General features: G+C 33.2%; 1 protein-coding gene across 1 annotated transcript in view; it reads right to left on the bottom strand.

Annotated features, from left to right (window-relative positions):
* Nucleotides 1-2,751: 2,751 nt before the first annotated feature.
* CDH12 (cadherin 12) overlaps nt 2,752-20,764 on the bottom strand; it is a 993,970-nt gene continuing 975,957 nt past the window's right edge. The window contains exons 11-14 of the mRNA XM_079145106.1: nt 16,035-16,156; nt 11,651-11,768; nt 7,364-7,615; nt 2,752-4,959 (exon numbers count right to left, since the gene is read on the bottom strand). Of these exons, the coding sequence (XP_079001232.1) occupies nt 4,460-4,959; nt 7,364-7,615; nt 11,651-11,768; nt 16,035-16,156 (992 nt within the window). The 3' untranslated portion in view covers nt 2,752-4,459. The remainder of the gene's footprint in view (nt 4,960-7,363; nt 7,616-11,650; nt 11,769-16,034; nt 16,157-20,764) is intronic.

The following is a 20,764-nucleotide window of genomic DNA, read 5'->3' as shown; positions in this document are numbered from 1 at the left end:
GCAGAAAACTGAAATGAAATCTGAATTTGAAATGGAATGCTCTGTAATTAAATCTGTAGTTCCCTTTCCCTGTACTCATTTGAAGCTCATAGTATATGAAAAAAAATTTTAAAAAGTAGAACTATTTTTATAAAGCAGCTACAATTAGCATCATCATAGAGAATGAAGAAAATACTCATCTAAATATAAGAGTTGAGCAAGTGGAAAAAAGAGAGAACTGCCAAGAAAATCATCATCATGAAAATAGGACAAAATATTAAAATAAAATTAAAAATAATAGGAGTCATTAAATCCACAACACACACACAAATAAAAAATGCTAACAAACAGAAAATAGAAAAACAACCAAAGAATAGCAGAATATCTCCCAGAAGGGAAGGTTCTAAGGCTATATTTAAAGAAGCCCTCAAATATCTGGTCCTAAGAAATAGGAAATTCTCATCTTGGTTCATTAGTATGAAATTTCATGACTCTGAGGTTAAGAAAAAATTTGATGTCATCCAACACAAACCATTTCACACAAAGTTGAGTGATACAATCATCTTCAGCTCATCAATAGGGTTAGATGCCAGAATATGATGGAATAACACTTCAAAATACTGAGGAAGAAACAGTTCCAACAAGAACTGAATATCCAGACAAGCTGCAATATGTGGGGAGGAAAAATAGATATTTTCAAGCAGGGGGTGATTTATAAAATTACCCCTCTCACAGGCACACTCTTAGGAAGGATACAGACACTGTTTACTCATTTTTTATCACCCTTTTTTATATCTAGTCACAGTTTGACCACCTTACGTATAATACCTATGTATTTACATCTGTTATTAGTAATTCTCATTTTTATACAATAGTTACAAAAAATTTTCAAAGATTTCTATAGGGAAGAGTGAATATCTTTCAGTCTTTTCTTCCTTTAATTGAATTTTCCTCTTTGGCTGAAGATCTGGGCTCTAGCTATTTTAGTACCTTTTTCTCTCCCTTCCTATGCCACCTATATGATTTGGTTTTGCTAAGGAACTTTTGCATTTGTATTTAACAGAATGGCTTGTTTGCTGTGAGAGAAGTGGCAAATTTTAATATGTGATCAATTAAATCCATACTCAAAGATTTCTGTGATTTATGTCTTAAAGATTTCTATGAGTCTCAAGATTTTTGTAATAAGCAAATGATTTAATGGACTCCCACATAACTGTAACTAGAATTTAATAGTCAATAAATTTCAGAAGAAGCTTACACAACATTAGGGTGCAACAAATTAAGTTTACCAGAGTGACTAGAACATTTAGAGATGAAGGAGCTTGCCTCCTTTGACATTTCTAATGAGAGTCAGAATTTGGTACAAAAGCAATTTTAGACTATTTCCAGTATACCAGTCACACTGTTTTACTGTTAGATGCTGATATAATATCCTCTGAATAAAATTCAAGGCAGTATTTTTAAAAATATATGTTACCTACTTACTTTAATGTGTACATATATACTTCTGTAAAGATACAGATGCAAGACAATAAAATTATAGTTTAATTATCATTAATAGTCAAAATTACCCATATAAATTCTGAACATTTTATATTGCTTAATGCTTGAATGAAGGCCAATGAATGTTAGTATAATTTTTTAAAAAACCCTAAGATATTCCAAATATTGAAATATTAGGCCTATTTTTGTCATAGCATAAAAGGTATTCTGTAACACTTCTAATTAATGAATACTAACATCTCTTTTCCCTATATCATTTTTTGTTTCCCATTGTAATGATGTTTTGCTTAATTTTTTTCTATAATTGTTTTGTTGGGTATTATACATTGAACATTTTTTGGTAAAAACCAAAATTACTGTCATTATCTGTATTGTTGTTTTGGGCCAAATCCCTATGCTGAAATTTTATCTCCTCATTTGTCATTGTGACTGTATTTGAAGATAGGGCCTTTGAAGAGGAAAGTAAGGTAAAAAGAGGTTACATGACTAGGGTCTAATCTAATGTGCATGGTGTCCTTTTAAGAAGAGAAAGAACATAAACACACACACAGTGAGTGAGTGAAGATCATGTGAAAACACAGAACAAAGGGGTCATCCAGAAACCAAGAAGAAAGGCCCTTAGAAGAAACCAGCCCTCCAGAACGGTAAGGAAATGCACCTCTGTTGTTTGAGCTATATCAGTCTTTGAAATTTTGTTAGAGCAGCCCTGGAACACTAATATAGTAGTGTTGAAAATTTAGAAGAGATATATGTACTAAAAATAAAAGATTATTAGTATAGTAAGATCCATAAGTTTCATACTTTTGCTTAGCATTGTAGTCATGTAGTGTTAAATAAACTGCCCCTCCCACTTTTCTTCACATCACCGAGGCTTCTGTTGAATGTAGATCCAGTGATATTCCTTAACAAAAAGTCATATGAAACAATTTCTAACAATAGTAATTGTTTCCATAGGAAGTGATGTTGCACATTAACTTCTTCAGGAGGTTATTCTTCATTCCATAGCTAATCATGTTGAGTGGGCGAATCTAGAAATTGCCTTAATTTTTCTCTTGGGTACGATGATGATATCATAAGTGTTCTAAAAAAATGTATATAAGCATTTCCCAAAGTATATTATAGCACAAAGTATTACACTACATGAATATTGTAATGTAGTTTCTAGGAATGAGACTAAAGTAAAAACAGAAGTAAATAGAGGAATGCAAGTTTGTCAGTCATTCCTAAGGGGATGAAAAGGAGACTACACAACTGGTAGACACCAGGAAAGGGAAGGAATAGGAAATGCATATTTGAAGGGTCCCATTGACAGAGCATCAATACTAATCAGACAATAATTTTAAAGTAAGCATTTTGTGAGTGCATATGGCTGAGTATAATTTATTTGTTATTCGTATTTCTACATGATTTTCCAATATGTGAATTCTTGATTTTATGATCTTGCAAATGTTAAATATATTAATAGATATTTTACAACTATAGCTAGATATTGATCATATATTTTGGATGAACCTGTAAACAACTTTAAATTTCTACTTATACAAGATTTTAAATCTTTCAGAAGTCACTTTTTTACAACACTTTATAATTAGTTAATATTTGTTATGTGTATTTCTAGATAGTATACAATCCAGTTGAAAGTAAGATGAGTGAAGTTTACTAATATGCTCATTAAATTGAATATCTTTTAGAAACTTGCATCCAATTGAAAATTTATTTACAGGGAAGCTGTAAAGGATGATGGAGCTGAGGATTGTTGTTTGCGAGAGAGCAAAGAGGTAACTCTGAGCTGCAGTATTAAAATGGGGTTCCCAAAGTACATGTTAGTAAGTGAATCAGCTGCCTGATTTTGCACTGGTATTCCTTTTAGGATTTAGTCATTGGATTTAACATTCTGAGGTCCCTGACTTCTATTAGTTCAGTAATACCATAAATATTTGGAGACGTGCTGTAAATCTAGCCTATGTTGTTTGATATGTATTTTATCTCGTTGATCATCAAAGAGTCACTAGATTGTAAGAAACTCTAAGAAACTAATGAATTGCTTTCTATATTTAAATTAATACCTTTGTTTCATTTGAAAATATTCATAGAAATATAAGCTGATATTTTATCTACTCCTGAAAGGTTAAATGACTTGGTGACTTTTTAAAACCAATTTCCACACACCACTACAGTATTAAACAAAACCAATATTTATTTTAATGTGGAATTTGAGCCCTGAGGCCTCTCTTTATAAAGAGGGATTTTTTCCATTTCTTTTGTAAAATTTTATTTTTTGGAAAAAAGTAATATTTTAATTAACATTCTTTAATATGAACTAATGTTACGATCAAACATTTTTTTTCAAATTCATGAGTTACATATTGAATTTGATATTATCACATTTATTTCAATTTTCTGAAAGGGTAGGAAAAGCAAATATGTCTTGGCATACATTTTAAAAAAGAAAAACCTTTGAATTATAAGACGATGGAGTTCGGAGAGTTTCCTTTTTCTCAAAAGGAATGAGAAGAGTCAGCAGGGTGCTATTGCTCCTTGAAGGTGTCTTTGTTTATTCCTCTTTATCATTGAATCCTGCAACCACATCACAGCAGAGTGTAGGGTACACCACTTTAAATGATAAGAGTTTCAATAGGCACTTTAGTGGAATTAAGAAAAATCTAACACTCTTCCACCGTGATGCCACATAGCTATCTTCGTTGTAGGTTGTCATGTCAGTAAATCGTATTTAATAGGCCTGAGCTTGTCTCAGCGTGTTTCTGAAATAACAAAACGAAACAAAGCGAGTACATATGATAGGATTTATCTTGTGTCGACAGAAGAAAAACCAAAACTGACAGTATGATAAATATAACCACTTGCTAGAGACCAGATCGTCCAAGGAATCCTCGTTAGAAAGCCCGCGCGCGTCGCTGTCCACTTGGGTTTCCGGGGTGAGGAATCTCTCCGCCGCCGCGCCAGCCGCCGCCGCCCCCTAGGTGACTTTGTCAGGGTTGTAGCTCTCTTCTTCGCCGAACAGGTCGGCCAGGACCTTAAAGCGCGGTCCCCAGTCCGCCAGGTAGTCGTAGTCCTGGTCGCCGTCGGTGGCCAGCGAGTCGATGGAGCTGAGCGACCCGGCCAGCGACCCCGCGCCCTCGTAGGCGAAGGTGGCCAGCGAGTCGTAGGGCGGGGCGGCGGGGTCCAGGTCGTGCTCCTGCAGCCGCTGGTGGATGAAGTCCCTGATGTCCGTGCTGTCCTCCACCGGGGGCCGCGGGCGGGGCAGGCAGAGGGCGTCTGGCTTGATGTCCCTGCGCACTTGGTTCTCCTCGACCGCCGTCGGGTTTCTCAGCGCCCCGATGTCGAAGGCCTGCGTGTCCTCCTCCCCGCCTCCCTCGTCGTCGTAGTGGATGACGTTGTCCCTTATGTCCTCCTTGGAGGTCATCAGGGTGTCCTTCTTCCTCTGCCTGCGCAGCGCGACGTACAGCACGACTATGGCTGAAAGGAGACCGGGTGCAATTGGGGAGAAGAAGGCAGATAAGTCATTTGTCTCCGAGGAAGTTAGACCTGATCAAGGCAGGCTGTTTCTGGTCTGAGACTAAACACACTACAATCAACAGGAGCATGCATATGCACATGTGTTTTTCATTGTCTAAAACCAACTTCATTTGGAAATGGTAACGAGAAACCACTGCACAGTTATTCAAATTATCAGTTTTGTCGTTGTATTTCGGTAGACTCCAAAATTACAAAAACGGGGGGGAGAGGTTGTTCTAACCATAGAGAGTTGTAAGAATTGATACAACAAATCTTAAATATCATTATCTGGAAGTGGCATGTGAATATCAGTCATAGTTAATTTCCAAATCATTAGTTTCCAGTATTCTCATTTGGAAATTGAAAATTGTGTTTTTAATGAAATAACTGAATCTTTTTTGAGATAATCAATTTAAAATAACTTAGAAGAACGAAATCCCTTTGATTTATAGCGGAAATGTCTAAAAAGACTCTTGCCTTAGAACTAGAGAGTAGAGAATATTTCATAATGAAGCTTTTTCTCTTCCTCCAAAATTAGAGTCAGGCTAACTGGAAGGAGGGAGGAAAGCTGCGGGGGGTTGCTTCTGTACAATGGGACTTTGAGAGATGTTTAGCACTCTGCATTTTCCCAAGGCTCATGGAATCCCAGAACTAAAGAGACTGATTGACTGCCTGGGCAGATGTGCAAGATCACAAACCTCAAGGAGAAGCCCTGCATGCAAAATAGTTTTGAAGTCATCATGGCAGAAAAGCAGACTATTTTAGAATTGCCTAAAGGTCACCTAAAAGAAAAACAAGTACCAATAAATTCCCATGCTTCCCATCAAACCACAAAAGAAATGAAAATGGAAGACCTAGTGAAGTCTGTGATTGGTCACTGAAGTCAAAGAATAGTGAATGTTCAAGCACACACCATGGCAAGATGAAGAGTGTCAATCAATATTCACTACCGTGTACCAGCAAATTCACAATATCTAGACCAGGGCAGGTATGTTGTAGACACTAGGAAGCATGGAATGAATGAGTGCCTGGCAGATGTCAGGGCAATGTAATTATGAGCTGACATGTCACTTGTTACCCTGTTTCAGGGACAAATAGGCCAATACACACCTAACATGCCTATTCTTGCCAACTTGATATAAATTCCAGTAGTTGTGAGAAAAGAAAGGCTATTGAGAAAGGAACACTTGATTTGAACCTAAACACCTAACTGGTCATATTCAATTCCAGGCGTGGGAATTTTTTTATTGAATGTGCTCTTTTAAGTTTTATATCAACAGCAGAAATAGATGCTAAGGATTATTTATTATAAATTTTAAGGGTGTATATAATGCTTCATTTTGCTTATCAAATTTACTGATGTGGAATTAATGATTTGCTGTACAAATTGGATTACAATTTTATCTTTCAAGATATCATGAATATCTGACTCAAAGAATGTTCCCAAAAGATATCATTGAATTCCTTCCTCCATGTTCTACCTCCTGTAAGTGGTTTAACAGTATTGTTTTCTGTCCTAGAGTTACTGGCAGGTGTTCATCTTTGTTGGAATATTGTTTCTTGAATGGAAAATATGCATATACGAACTGATTCCACAGTACCCAGCAGTTGTTATCTGTTGTAATTTGATTTTAAAGAAGTGATGCAAAATACAAAATCTCTTTGTACTTGTGTGAAGTTGGCAGTAAATTAACCAGTGAAATGGAAAAGCTGAACAGTTGATGGAAGAGGGAGAGCCTTTAAATAGGTTGACATTCACTCTCACAGAGACGGTGAACACATTTACTTCAGGTCTTTTCCTTTGTACTGTGTCTAGATATTTTAGCCTTTTTGTTCAGAGCAGGAATAGTTAGAATTTTGATGTGAGGAGATGTGGGGAAATTGGAAGGAGACTTGCTTCTGAAAGGCAGTTTCACAGAAGAAAAATAAATTTTGGGATTCCTTTCTAATTCTATTTCTTTACTGCCCCTTTCCTTTTCTTCTCTTTTCAGAATTTGAGAACTTTTGTTCATCTAGCACATTTCTGAGAAGACTATAAGATCTTTTATTCAATAGTAATAATTACTGGAATGTAAAATGAATGGAGAAACTGTTGCCAAAAATGGATATTTTTAGAGAGACTCTCATTTTTCAAAGGTCACAAACTGCTAAAACTTGAAAATTCAGATTCATATTTTAAATGATGTAATTGATAAGGTATTAAATAGAAAATTTCACAAAATATGGTAATATAGATTACTTATCTTCTAACCAGAAGTGACAACTCAGTGAAGAAAAATGTAATTACATGGTAAACTAAGGAGAGAGAGAGAGAAAGAGTTGGGGATGTGTGGGAGGAAGGAGTTTGATCAATGTTGAAACCAACCTAAGAGTATAATGATGCAGAGTAGGATTGCAATCAAAGCGCCAGTGCTAAGTCCTACAGGCAGAAAAATTGCTTCCACATTACAAGACAGGATGGTACCGTCAGAGTCACATCTACAAACTCGAATAGTCATTGTGTTTGTGCTGCTCTGGACCGGGTAGCTGCTGTCTTCTATTACAACAGGGAGGAAATAGAACTCTTGCTGCCTGCGGCTGTATCCATTTCTTCGGGTTTCAATCCCAGCAGTGTTGTCTACAAAACAGGACATTCATGATAACATGGTTACTGCAAGCTTCGCTTCAAAAAAGTTGCTATTCACTAAGTAGTAGGAAGCTCTTCTTGAATTGGTAAAATGCATCCTTCTGTTAGTTATGTCTTATATCATTATGAAAGTGACCAAAAAGAAATAATCCCGAGGAAGGAGGAAGCACTAATCTTGTCTGGCGTAAGAAATAGATTTTGTATTTGGAAAGAATACAGAATGGTTTATAAGCAAAGAAGTCCTTTTTTTTTTTTTTTCTTACATGAAAATGTCATCCAGGAAAAAGCACTTTTGTGAATGTTCTCACACATATCAGCAGAGTAAAAATGTCAAAGTACTGATCTGTAGAATATTATCCATAAGAATCAAAACCTATTGACTACTTCAGATTAAAACTTATTCTTTTTCTGTCTCCATGCTTTATAGGTATCATTTCTGCATATGTATATATATATATTTATATAGAGACCTTCCGTCTCCACCTATTTCATAGCCATGGATTGAAAATTTGGGGGCAAAAAGCAATGGAAAAAATATTTATGTAGCGTTTACATTGTATTAGATACAAACAGTAACGTAGAGATGATTTAAAGTGTTCAGGAGGTTGTGCACAGATTATGTGCAAATACTGTAACATATTTGATAAGGAATTTGTGTGTCTGAAAAATTTGGTCTCCATGGTGGCAGGGTCCTGGAATCAATCCCTGACATACCAAGGGATTACTGCATATGTGTGTGTGTGTGTGTGTGTGTGTGTGTGTGGGTGTGTGGGTGTGTGTGCATATATAGGTATATAAAGGCTTTCTATCTCATTCTTGCAAATCAGATAAAGTATGAAAGGTAGAAAAGTATATTCAGGTTATAAATGTCAAAATACATTAAAATTTATAAAAATCATGAACAATTACCATCTTAAAGTAATTACAAAAAAATAATTTTAACATGAATAAAATCAATAATAGTGATATCTACTTGTAGAAATAAAAGGTACTAAAATTCCAATTCATACAAATTTAATTAGTGTTTCAATTGAAAATATTATTTTGCATTCATTTACTCTTATTTATTTCTACACATGAAAGCAGAAATTTTAGTTTATTCAAAAAATGATTTTTTATTTTTGTCCAATAAAGAAACTCCTAAAAACAATTTTTTATCCTCGGAAATACATTAACATGTAGTTTATTGTATTTTAATATAGTAACATTCATGATTCCCATTTGGGAATAAGATTAAAAAATTAGAAAAATATGTTACTCAATAAAATATAAGTCTGTTGGAAATATGTCATTATTTCGATCATGTTCCATTGCACTGTTTGTAGATTCCCAATCCACCAACCAGAAGTTAGACAGTTTCTCTACATTGACGGCAATAGGAAGTACCTTGATGATCAAGTATTATGTGATAAGATCAGGGTTTGTTTTGGTAAGATTACTTTGTTATTATTATAGTCAGAATACTTTAAAATTAAGAAACAAAAGTTTAAAATGCCAAGTGTCTACTATAATATTCCCAATTAGATTTACTCACATCAAATGGCTGTGGTGACAATAAAGATGGAAAAATGGGGACTGGTCAAAGCAATGCTGAAATCTTCAGCACTTTGATAGTTATCTACATGAGGCTGAGGAACAGGAACAAAGATCAAGTATTGTAACCTGAGTGAAAATAATTAATAGAAATATGAAGTCTGATATTACATCTTTGGAATAAGATAAGGATTTGATATTTTTAAGCTCAATTTATGTCAAAAGGTAGCGTGGGTTTGTGTAACCATACTGGGGATTGAGCCCAGGAATGTTCTACCACTGAGCTACTTCCTCAGCCTTTTATGTTTTTATTTTCAGACAAGGTTTCACTGGTTTGTAGAGCCTCGAACTTGTGATCTTTGTCTGCACCACAATGACCATAACCTTTTGTGATTTTTAAAATTTTTCTTTTCAATTTATTATGTTTTTTGAAAATAGATTTTATGAAAATTTTATACTGCCAACACTGAGAACAAAAAGGTACAATAAAGCTCATTTCCACTCCTAAAATGTTTTCTGTACCCTAATAAGTGTACAAATATAACTTGCAATAAAGCAGTGCAGTAGTTGACATTAAATTCTGTAGCAAGTGTATGTACAGTCCACAAGCAAACGTGAGCACCTACCTGTTGCACAGTCCTATGATCTGGAAATCTGATTTGACTTCACTATATTCATGAATCAGTCCTAGGGCACCCTGCATTAAGCTCTGTGAATTCTTTCTCCATCCACTTGTCTTCGTCTTCACAGACGGTATCCTGGTCTAAGACTCACCATATACTGCAAAGGTGTCAGAACTAGTCTTTTCTTCCTGTCATGTCTTTTCCATCTTATGTAGAGACTGATCTTCCCCAAATACAAATCTGAACATGTTGTACTCTTGCTTAAACTCTATAAAGACTTATAAAGTCACTGTGTTTGAATTACTACCCCTTTGATTTATTTATAAATAGGGTGATTTAATTCACTTATAAATATGTTTGTCTTGGATAGATCTATTTTATGTGTGTTGCTCTAACTGAAAACTACAAATATTGTCCCATTCTAGTTTCAGAAGTGTTACCTTTTTCATGAATAAACGTGAAGTCACTTTATTTATAAAATCCTTCAACTTTGGGATGCTGTTTCACATACAGCTGCTCTTCAGATTACAGCATTGAGCCATCCCCACTTAATTTCCTTTGGTGACAACATATGGGGAATTCAATTTCTTTACCTAATTATTTACAACAAGCCAGTTTCTCAAAAATCCGTGATTTCTATCAAGAATCACCATCGTTATCATTCCATTATAATTTATGTACTAGTTCTAGAAACAGAATTTATTAAAACATCAGCTTCTCACTACCCAATATTATAAAGTCTGGCATTTTAATTGTTATTTTTTACCATATAGAAATTTTGAAGAGATAAAAAAGCCAAAGCAAAAAAGGAAAATAACAACAAAAAACTATAAACTCAGAGTAATTTGCAAATATAGAGAACACAAAAACCTTAATATAGATAGTTCCCAACTTCATGGTTAAAGATGTTTAGTCTATATGATGTATGAACGCATACCCATGATATGAATCTGTTCCCCTTTTCACTTTTAGTATGATATTTAAAAATTGTATGAGATATTAAAACTTTATTCTAAAATAGGCAATCCATTAGATGATTTTTGACCAACTGTAAACTAACAAAGTGTTCTGACCACATTTAAGGTAGGCTGGGCTAAACCCTGATGTTTAGTAGGGTAGGTATATTGTATGCATTATCAATTTAATGTATTTTCAATTTTTATGATGAATTTATGGAAACACAATTCCATCATGAATTGAAGAACATCTGAAATTCAGCATCTATGTTTTTGTCATGGTTATAACAGCATCATATGCAATAGTAATAGCAGAAGTAGTACAATGCTGGCCATAATAGTGGTAGAAAGGTAAGTGTAAAACATGGTAGATGAGGTGGTAGCAAAAATCACAGTGGCTGTAATATATTTTCACCATGTGTTTAATACTTTGCATATATACATTTAATATAAATACAGTGAATTCTCATTGTGTAGTATAATTTCCACACTGAGAATCCACCATTTAGGTAGTACAAGCTGAGAATGCAAACCTCTATCATTCTAATTACAATGTCTGCATTCTTAAAATGTCCTCTACTGTGTGCTATTAAAATAAAACAGGTACTATAGAGTTACCTATTTGTATATACAAGAAATGTGCATGGGAATCAGGGACAACTTTCAATTTCTCTGATAGCTTTTTACATGCATGACTCATTAAGAGACTTCCCTTTGTATAATGAGAAGTAAAACTGACCATCTAGATAGAGTCTATATAGATTAAATATTTAATTTATTACTATTTAGATAATTTTAGATTTCTCATATGTGGATTTCTTTATTTTACACAACTGAATGCTTTTAAGAAAATCATTGATTCTTCTACTTGTGCCCTTTGACAAAGAGGTGAATCTTTAAGTGCTTATACTTACTTCTGAAGTCACGGACTGTAAAATTTGGTTTGATGGCTGCCTCAGGGGATAATCTAAAGGAGAATTGCTGCCCAGCAGGTGAAAGATCTCGATCTGCAGCACTGACTATCTGAATTATCTGAAACAAAGTTGAGATTAAACTTGAAGTCAGTCAGTTTCAAAGGGAACTTTACATACCAGGCTTATAAATCTATTTAATGAAGCATGCAAGTAGACAGAAATGATACTTTTAAAATTCATATCAGTAGGCCAATTACTCACACATAATTTTTATAAAAAATTTTCTAAACATTTACAGGTATTAATAGCAGGCTCAATTATAGGACATGGGTTAATTCTAAATCAATATCCGTGAAACTAAAAAGCTTAACAGCATTGAAAATTCTCACTAATAAGCAAAATAAAATTAAAATGTACTTCCTTGCATTTTAAATTAGACGAATTGAATGCTTTCTAGCCTAAATATTAAGCTGCTTACTGGAAGCAAAATATCTGATTATCTAAAAGCGCTTGCCATAGCAAAATTGTAAGAATCAGCTTCATTTTCATGCACAAATAAAACAAAGGAAACAGAAAAATATATATTGTTTCTTTATTATGCTAATTTTCCCTCATTGGTTAGGAATAAAGCTATGTTTTTATACATTTAATATAATAAGTACTGTGCTACCTATTTCAAAAATGTTCTTAACTCTCACCAAAAGTTGTGTATCATCTAGTTAAAATCATATTTCAGTAAGATGCCCTTAAAACTTTGAAAACAAACAAAGAAGTAACTTCTGAGAGCCAAACTATAACATTCATAATTCACGACAGAGATAAGCAAATCAGAATGGCTTTAAGTGACTAGAGAGGCAGTTCAGTAGTAGAGTGCTTACTTAGCATGCACAAGCACATGGGTTCCATTCTGTCACACAAAGCACAATCAGAATAGCTTTCAGGCACTTTTGAATCAACACATTCCATAACTGTGTGTCAGACAGACTAAGTTCAGAAAGTACATGTGGGAAAAGAAAAAGGATGTGTGCTGGTCAGAGGATAGTGTTCTTGAACTAAATTTCAATCTGGTAGAGGAAGACCTTAGATTCAATTGTCCCACTGTGTAATATATGCATCATATGACTGATGCCATTAAACCTGTGATTCATCTGCATTTTCTTTTTATTCCTAGTTAAAATCCAATCTCTTGACTCCAATTTACCTTCGCATATATTCGTACATACAGGTATACCTAAATGATGGATAGATGAATAACAGCTACATTGAAATTTGAGTATCAGTGCAGTATTAGTAACAAAATTAGAATTTGATTGGTTCTGAATTAGAAATTTTAATTTCATGTCCTAGTGCAAATTCTTTGCACAGAATTTATTTACCCTGTATAATTGTCATGGATGAGAATTTCATAATTCATCATTAGTTGAAGAAATGTGATAATTTCATGAAAATTTTCATACGAATCCTGAAAAATTCAACTTTCCTTCACTGAACCAGTATACTCCAATCATAGTATTTCACCCATAAAACTTCTATACATTACTGAGGAACCATGATTTGATTGTTAATTTCGATTTTATTTTCTTCATATTGTTAGCTACTGCCATTTAAATTAAAAATATTTAATGACAAAATATCAAGAACATATTTTTGAAGAAATAAAATGGTTTTAGGACAGCATATAGACACAGAAACTGTTAAAGACTTTCATTTACTGAAAATGTTATTTGGGGAGCACTGTCCTAAAGGAAATAACTCCCAAATAAATTTTCCCTGATTTACATAAGACCGTATTCCTTTCTACTATTTCTTTCCCTTTTAGATAAGTACACACATACATAAATCCAGAAGAGAGAGATCATTGCTTTGCATGGCTTGTAGGGGCACTATAGTTGGAGCTCAAAAGCAGAAAACACATGAATATCACACATTCTGCAAACTCAAGGTTCACTTCAGCACTGTGCTGAAAGTATTGTCTTCTTCCTACATAAGTATTGTAGAATAGGACATGAAACCCGAACAGATATTTATTGATATAGAGTCTCCACGAACACAACAGATTTTTCACTACTTTGTGTACAAATAAGAAAATCTGGTTGACTTTTACCAAGAGCTCAAACCTTTTACTTTATTAGACAAATATAACTAAATAGAGCTCTGTTCCCAGAGGCTGCTTTCACTTGGAGCATTATAAGATTTTGATTAATCTGATACTAGTTTTTGAAAAGACATTTAATATACTTAGCTGAACAAAATACCTATGCTGAAAATACATACTAGAAATGTGTGACACCAAATGTCTGAGTCAATCTACTAAAATCTCAGATTCTGTTGATCACAATAATCAGTGTGTCTCAGCGGGAAGGAACCCTGGGTTGGAAGCTCTCATAGTGCACCTTGATCCTCTCATATGCCAACTTTGTGACACAGTGTCATATCATCCCTTTGAGTCTCATTCCTTTTTAATTTTTTGAGATGTAATTTTGTTTTATTTTTAAAATTTTTTAATTTGTTCTAATTAGTTGTACATGACAGTAGAATGCATGTATACATTTTGAGAGATCGTATGTCAATGGAGAGTAATTTCTCATTATACTGATTGTACATATTATAGGCTTGGTTCCTAATTATTAAGAAGACAAAAGATGGCATTTTTAAAAAAACTTTGGCACAATGGGACATCTCAAAATTGAAAATGAGCAAGTTGTAGAATTTTGGTAAACATCTTTTAATTTCCCAATTAATTGAATTAGTTAATTTATATGTGCTCAAATATTTATGTAACATCTACTATTTCAAACACTAGAGCAGAACAGATACCTATGAATATGGTGGATGCAATTTAAGGTGATAAAATTTAGTACTAGGATTGAACCCAGGGTTTCTTTACTAATGAGTTACATTTCACTTCTTTCTATTATTATTATTATTATTATTGTAAAATAGGGTCTCACTATTCTCTACTAAGGACACAGATTTCTTCTCTGAGGGAACACGATGAAAATATGTAGTTGTGTAATTCATTTAATGATTTTTCCACATTATCTATGAATGATTGGGGACAACACAGTCAACCAGAAGTTTCCAGGTTTATGAAAATATAACTTTACTCATCAAAATGGTATCTGCTGGACACATGCAGTTACTGAGCACTTGCAATGTGACTAGTGTCTAATGTGAAAGTGAACACTGCCTTAAATTTTATATAAATTCATGTAATAGTTGTATTGATAGTATGTTTCACAGGTGCACAGCTTTTGAAAAAATGATCTACTAGGTAGTATTACATGCACAAATTGAAAGACATTAAATTTTAAAGCATGCCCTTTTAAAAAATATTGTTTAAAATTGAAGGTTTATTTCAAGTAAGCATTGAAATTACTTAAATAAGTGGTTATGCTGCTTAAAGGGGATGGAAATTTACTTCAATCCAAAGCACACTGATACACTTTCCCTTTTGAACTTAGGTGCACAGTATAAGTTTATTCATATTCTTGTTTCCTGACAAATTCTTACCATTTTATCCATGCCCAGTTCTCTTTATGTTATCCACTCATTTTTTTTATAAGAGAGTAGGGGAAGCAAAGAAGAAAACTGTCTACCCACCATCACCCCACATAATGTCTAGAACTTTGACATTAGCTTTCATTAATGGCATGGTCCTCCTTTATAATATCGCTGCACTAGAACATCCACTGGCCTGAGAAATACTGACTTAAAAAGCACAATATAATTCAAACATTTTGAATAACCTGGTGTCCTCGAAGTTATAAGAGAAGAAAACTTTATGTGTTCACTATGCATGAAGTCTTTGTTATACCCTTTATGAAAGCATGGGATAAAAAGCAAGACAAACCCTGGAAAATATTCACTCTAGAGTGTTTGCTCACAGTTGGGCTATTTAGAAAAGCCACAGTAAGGGAGTACAAACATGGCAAAATCCATAATACAAAGAACTTGCACTGAGAAACCAAAACTTTATCCCATATGGGATTATCTTCACATCCTTGCATTCATCATTAATTCACACATTTATTATCTTTTATGATTTATTTTATGAAGACTTATTCTGAAAAGTAAGAATATGCACATGTATATATGTCTGGACTTAGAATAGAAAATATATACATGTGGTGAATCTTTATACCCTTCTTTTATTGCGGGGGAGTGGGTACTAGGATTGAGCCCAGGGTTTCTTTACCAATGAGTTACATTTCACTTCTTTCTATTATTATTTTATTATAAAATAGGATCTCACTAAATTGATGAAGCTGTCTTCAAACTTGCTATCCTCATGCCTTAGCCTCCCAAGGCCATGAAATTACAGTTGTGTACCACCCACCATGGTGTCTTTATACACGCTTAATTCACAGTATTTTTAAGATACCTGTCCTGGTTTTGCATTTTCACACACAGCTGTCTCATATGGCACAGATATTTCTGGAGGAAATTCATTGACATCTAGGACATTGATCAGTATGTTGACTTTGCTGGTTAATAAGGGGTTACCTGTTGAAAACATAAAAACATAAATTCTGATTAAAAATTTTGTTAGCTATTGTTTCTTCAACAAAGAGCATGAATACAACACTGTTTCTTAGATGTCAGAACACTAACAAGGCACATTACCAGGGTTCATCCCTGAAACTCACTGTCAAGTATGACCAACCACTTAGCTGATGTTTTATAAGTTTAGTGCATTTCTGATGGAATGACTTACCCTTCTTAAAATGGCTAGTTCACAAGAGCAATATCTGCCATTAGTGACATTTTTTTCATTTCATTATAAAAATATAGTTTTCTAAGTTGTATAAATATAGTAAAAGTTTTACTATCTGCCAGGTTTTACATCTTAAATGACCCTTTTGCAATTAATTCTCTCAGAAGCTTCTTCTGGAAAAAAAGAACAATAAATAACAAGAAGAACGAGACATTGCTTTCCACAAATTAAAATTAGGAAAATAGATTAAAGGGAGTAGAATCAAGAGATATCACAGAAAGTTAGGACATCCTGAAATTACTTGTTGGTGATAGAAAAGGATAAGCAAACTTTTATTAGAGAATATCTCCTTTATACAGTATCAAAATGAACATCATTTGACAATACATCTCTGCTAAAATCCCATCACAGGTTTTGGGCTCAGCCTAATGACTTACTCTTTGCTACCTGTCATTTGCTGAAGGAGGCTATAAATAACTTATTAAATTAATTAGTTATAATTCTTTTATGCTTTGTAAGTTTTAGCTTACTACATATAAAATTCACCTTTTAAGATTTTACAGATGAATCAGTTGCCTCAAATTTTTAAAGGCCTACCCAGACCATACAGCTAGAAGAATAGGGTGTTAAAAATGCAAGCCCAGGAACATGAAAATTGAAAGACATGTTTATTCTACCATACAATCTGTTTTGATTGGTGTACAAGTTAAACTCTTCTACAGTGTATTTAAGATTTATAGTATTCTTACAGACCTCTATCTGAAAAGCTTTAAATGGGTACATGAAAAAGTAACGAATGTTTGTAAATGACTGATTCTGACGTGGCTACAAAACTCATCAGAAATAAGTAAAAATCACTCTGAATATTAGTGTAAGACATATCTACACATTGCATACATCACTGTGAAATCCACTCTTGTGTATCAGTATGGACAGAGAAAACATGAAATGAGGATATTTGATGTGATTATGAAAGGTATATTGGTAATCTTGGAGAATGATTTTGAGAATACATATTACTTAAACACTGATATTGGCCAAAGGGCATTAACTTATTTGACAGAAAACTTTGTCTTAGTTTTCAAGTCATTGAACCTTTCTTACTCAGTTATTTCACTGTTTCTCCATATAGAACACATGATATCAATGGGCCCTACCTCATAAATTTGTTGTATAAAGTAAGACCGTGTTTTACATAACTTTCAATGTTTTGATAAAGTTCTTATTATTTTCCTTTTATTATTCTCAATTTATTATCCATATACACTTCTTTTATTGGTACTTATCATTTATGTACTGTAGAATATGGATAAAAAATAAATTTGCTAAACTTGGTTTAGTTTTGTAAAGAAACTGTAAATCAACAATGATAATAAAACAAATGCTGAACACTATATAAAGTTTGCAATGAATCAACATTCTAAAGTATATTATATAGATTAATTCATTTATCATTCATGGTAACTGTTATATAGATACTATTATTGTCACCATTATGCATGTGCAACTCTGAAAAAAGAATGAGGGACGTGTGACTTTTCCAGAACCACAACCCTGACTTGGCATCAGAGTTCTGGCTCCTCAGTCAGTGCCTCAATTCTATTACATATTATTATTTTTAAAAAAGCAAGCTGACAATTATATAGCCACAATGTAATAGTCAAATTCTTACAAAGATTCAAATTATCTGGGGCTGTGGTTGTGGCTCAGTGGTAGAGTGCTTGCCTAGCATGTGTGAGGCACTAGGTTCAATTCTCAGTACCACATATAAATAAATAAATGTCCATTAACTACTAAAAATTTATTTTTACTTTTTATTTTTACAGACTGCATTTTGATTCATTGTACACAAATGGGGTACATCATTTCATTTCTATGTTTGTGTATGATGTAGATTCACACCATTCATGTAATCATGCATGTAGATAGGGTAATGGTGTCTGTCTCAGTCCACCATTTTTCATATTCCTTCCTCATTTCCTTCTATGTAATCTGAAGTTCCTCCATTTTTCTCTCACCCCAAAAATGTCTTTTAAAAAGAATAAAATTATCAAAACTGACAAGCATGTGTGTTAGATTTTGTTATGTTAAGAAGAATGACAACCTATTCAACATCTGGACAATGGTAAACAATCTCTACTTTCTATTTTACATGGTAAGGTAGGTTCAAGTCCAGAGGCCACATGAAGAGGGGAATTTCCTTTCCACTGTTTTCTAGGATGGGAGTTTTATTTCATTAGGTTAGTGTAAGAGTGGGATTCTTCCACAGGAGACAAGTCTTATTCCTTGACTATATTTATCTTAACAATTTACTTTTATCATATTTAAAAAGGTTATCAAAATGAATTTAGGCCTGCCTTTATCCATCAAAAATTGTTTTTTTAAGTATTTATTTATTACCTTAAAATATCATTTTTAACAGCTGCTCCCCATGAGTAAATTGTCACAAAAACCCATCAATACTGTAATAACTTATTACTAATAGTGCTTCTCCAGGGGATGCTTAAAGCGTTTTAACTAAGACAAATCTTTGTTGTGTGGAACAATTCTCTGCACTGTACGACACCTAGATTTCCTAAAAATTAAATGTCACAAGCCAGCATTGCAGCAACTATAAAATAAATGTTCATTCAAGGATAGAGGAAAAACAATAACAAGAGCATGTTCACATTGCTGAAAATGAGTAATGGGTTCATGGATTTAATTATGTTATTCTTTCTTCTATTATATACATTTAAAAATTTTTCATAATTAAAGGTTTAAAAAATGACATATTGAATTCCTTAGTGCCAGCTAGGGAGGCAATAACACCTCTGTATGAGAACTACTGCAATCTAATAAGCCTTGAACATTTTGCTATAGCATATAATTTATAAAAGTAATGCAGAATTCTTTCATTTAGGTATATAATTTACTAAATTGTGTTGACAAAGTAGTGACCTGTTTCTTTTTTGAGTCATCTAATCTACATTTTGGAGACCAATAATGAAATTTGTTTAACATTGATTCAGCGTGAGTATTATGATCAAATATTTGACAACAAAATCATATAGAGGCTACTTATTGCTGAATACATATAAAACAAATTCAATTACTGGCTTAGTAAACATTAAATAATCGATGTCACACATAATTGTTACATTCCTAATAGACCATTTAAATTCCCATTATCATTAGTCTACCTTGTTTATATTTAATAACTTGTTCATTAATAATTTGGCATCCGTATAAGATAACCAAGAAATAATTTCATATTTGTCTCTCATGCCTTCAAAATGTTGTGTCAGATCTTTGTCCTCATCTTTGAGGATATCACAGTCTGTTCTCATGCTTATTCAATGAATTAGAATTAGGACTGCCTTTTCACATTTAAAGTACAAATGTAAAATAAGGAAAAGGAAAATCACAAATTGCCAAAATCAGAATAAAATAAGAAATATTATTTCATATCATAAAGCAAAATATTGTAAATAAATATGATAAATTATTTTATGTCAAAAATAAAGTAATGGTAAAATTGTTATATAGATTCATATTATTAAAACTGACAGAAAAAATAGGAAACATTTATGGTCCTAAAACAGGGAAGAATATTTAGTCATAACGAAAAATCTCCTCACAAAGGAAAGTCTTTTCCCAGATGTCTTTACAGAAAATTCTATCAAAGATTTTAAAACCAAACAGTGCCAGTTCTTCAAAATAGAGGAAACACTTGATAACAAAGTCAAACAAAAACTTCAGAAGAAAGCAAAAGTACAGACTAGTATATTTTGTAAACAAGGCCCCAAAATTCCCTAATAAAATAGTGAATCAATTCCAACAGTAAATTGTGAAGTAAATGCATAATGTAACCAAATGATATTTATCTTAATGAGGCAAAGTTGATTCAACATCAAAGAATAATCACTTATCAATAGTATTGGTAGAGGAAAACCAAAAAGTCACATCTGAATCTCAAATTCAGAACTAGTATTTGACAAACTCCTACATCCCTTCATGATAAAAAATAAGATTAATATAAAGCATCTACTATAAATATATTTTAAAAGACTCTAAATGAACAGATTGGAGTCAGTTTCTTCAACTTGATAAAGTACCCATAAGACCCTAAGAGTTAGCATGATGGTAAAAACTAGATACATTTTCTGTAATATACACAGGGCAAGAATATCTGATCTTGCCACTTTAACATTGTTCTAGAGGGTTTCACCATGAAATCAGACAAAAATACAACCTGTAAAAGAAGGTCTTCCATTGTTAAACCATTCCTTTTAGACAAACTCTTGGAATTCCAGAACCAAATAAAATCTGTGATGATTTGTTATGTAGCAAGATATAACTACTCCTGATGATGATAAATATTTTAAAAAAATGTATTGAAGAAGACTGGCACTGCT

The sequence above is a fragment of the Sciurus vulgaris genome (genome assembly GCF_902686455.1).
Source record: "Sciurus vulgaris genome assembly, chromosome: 6".
NCBI lineage: Eukaryota > Metazoa > Chordata > Mammalia > Rodentia > Sciuridae > Sciurus > Sciurus vulgaris.
This window is presented reverse-complemented; position numbering and strand designations above follow the sequence as displayed.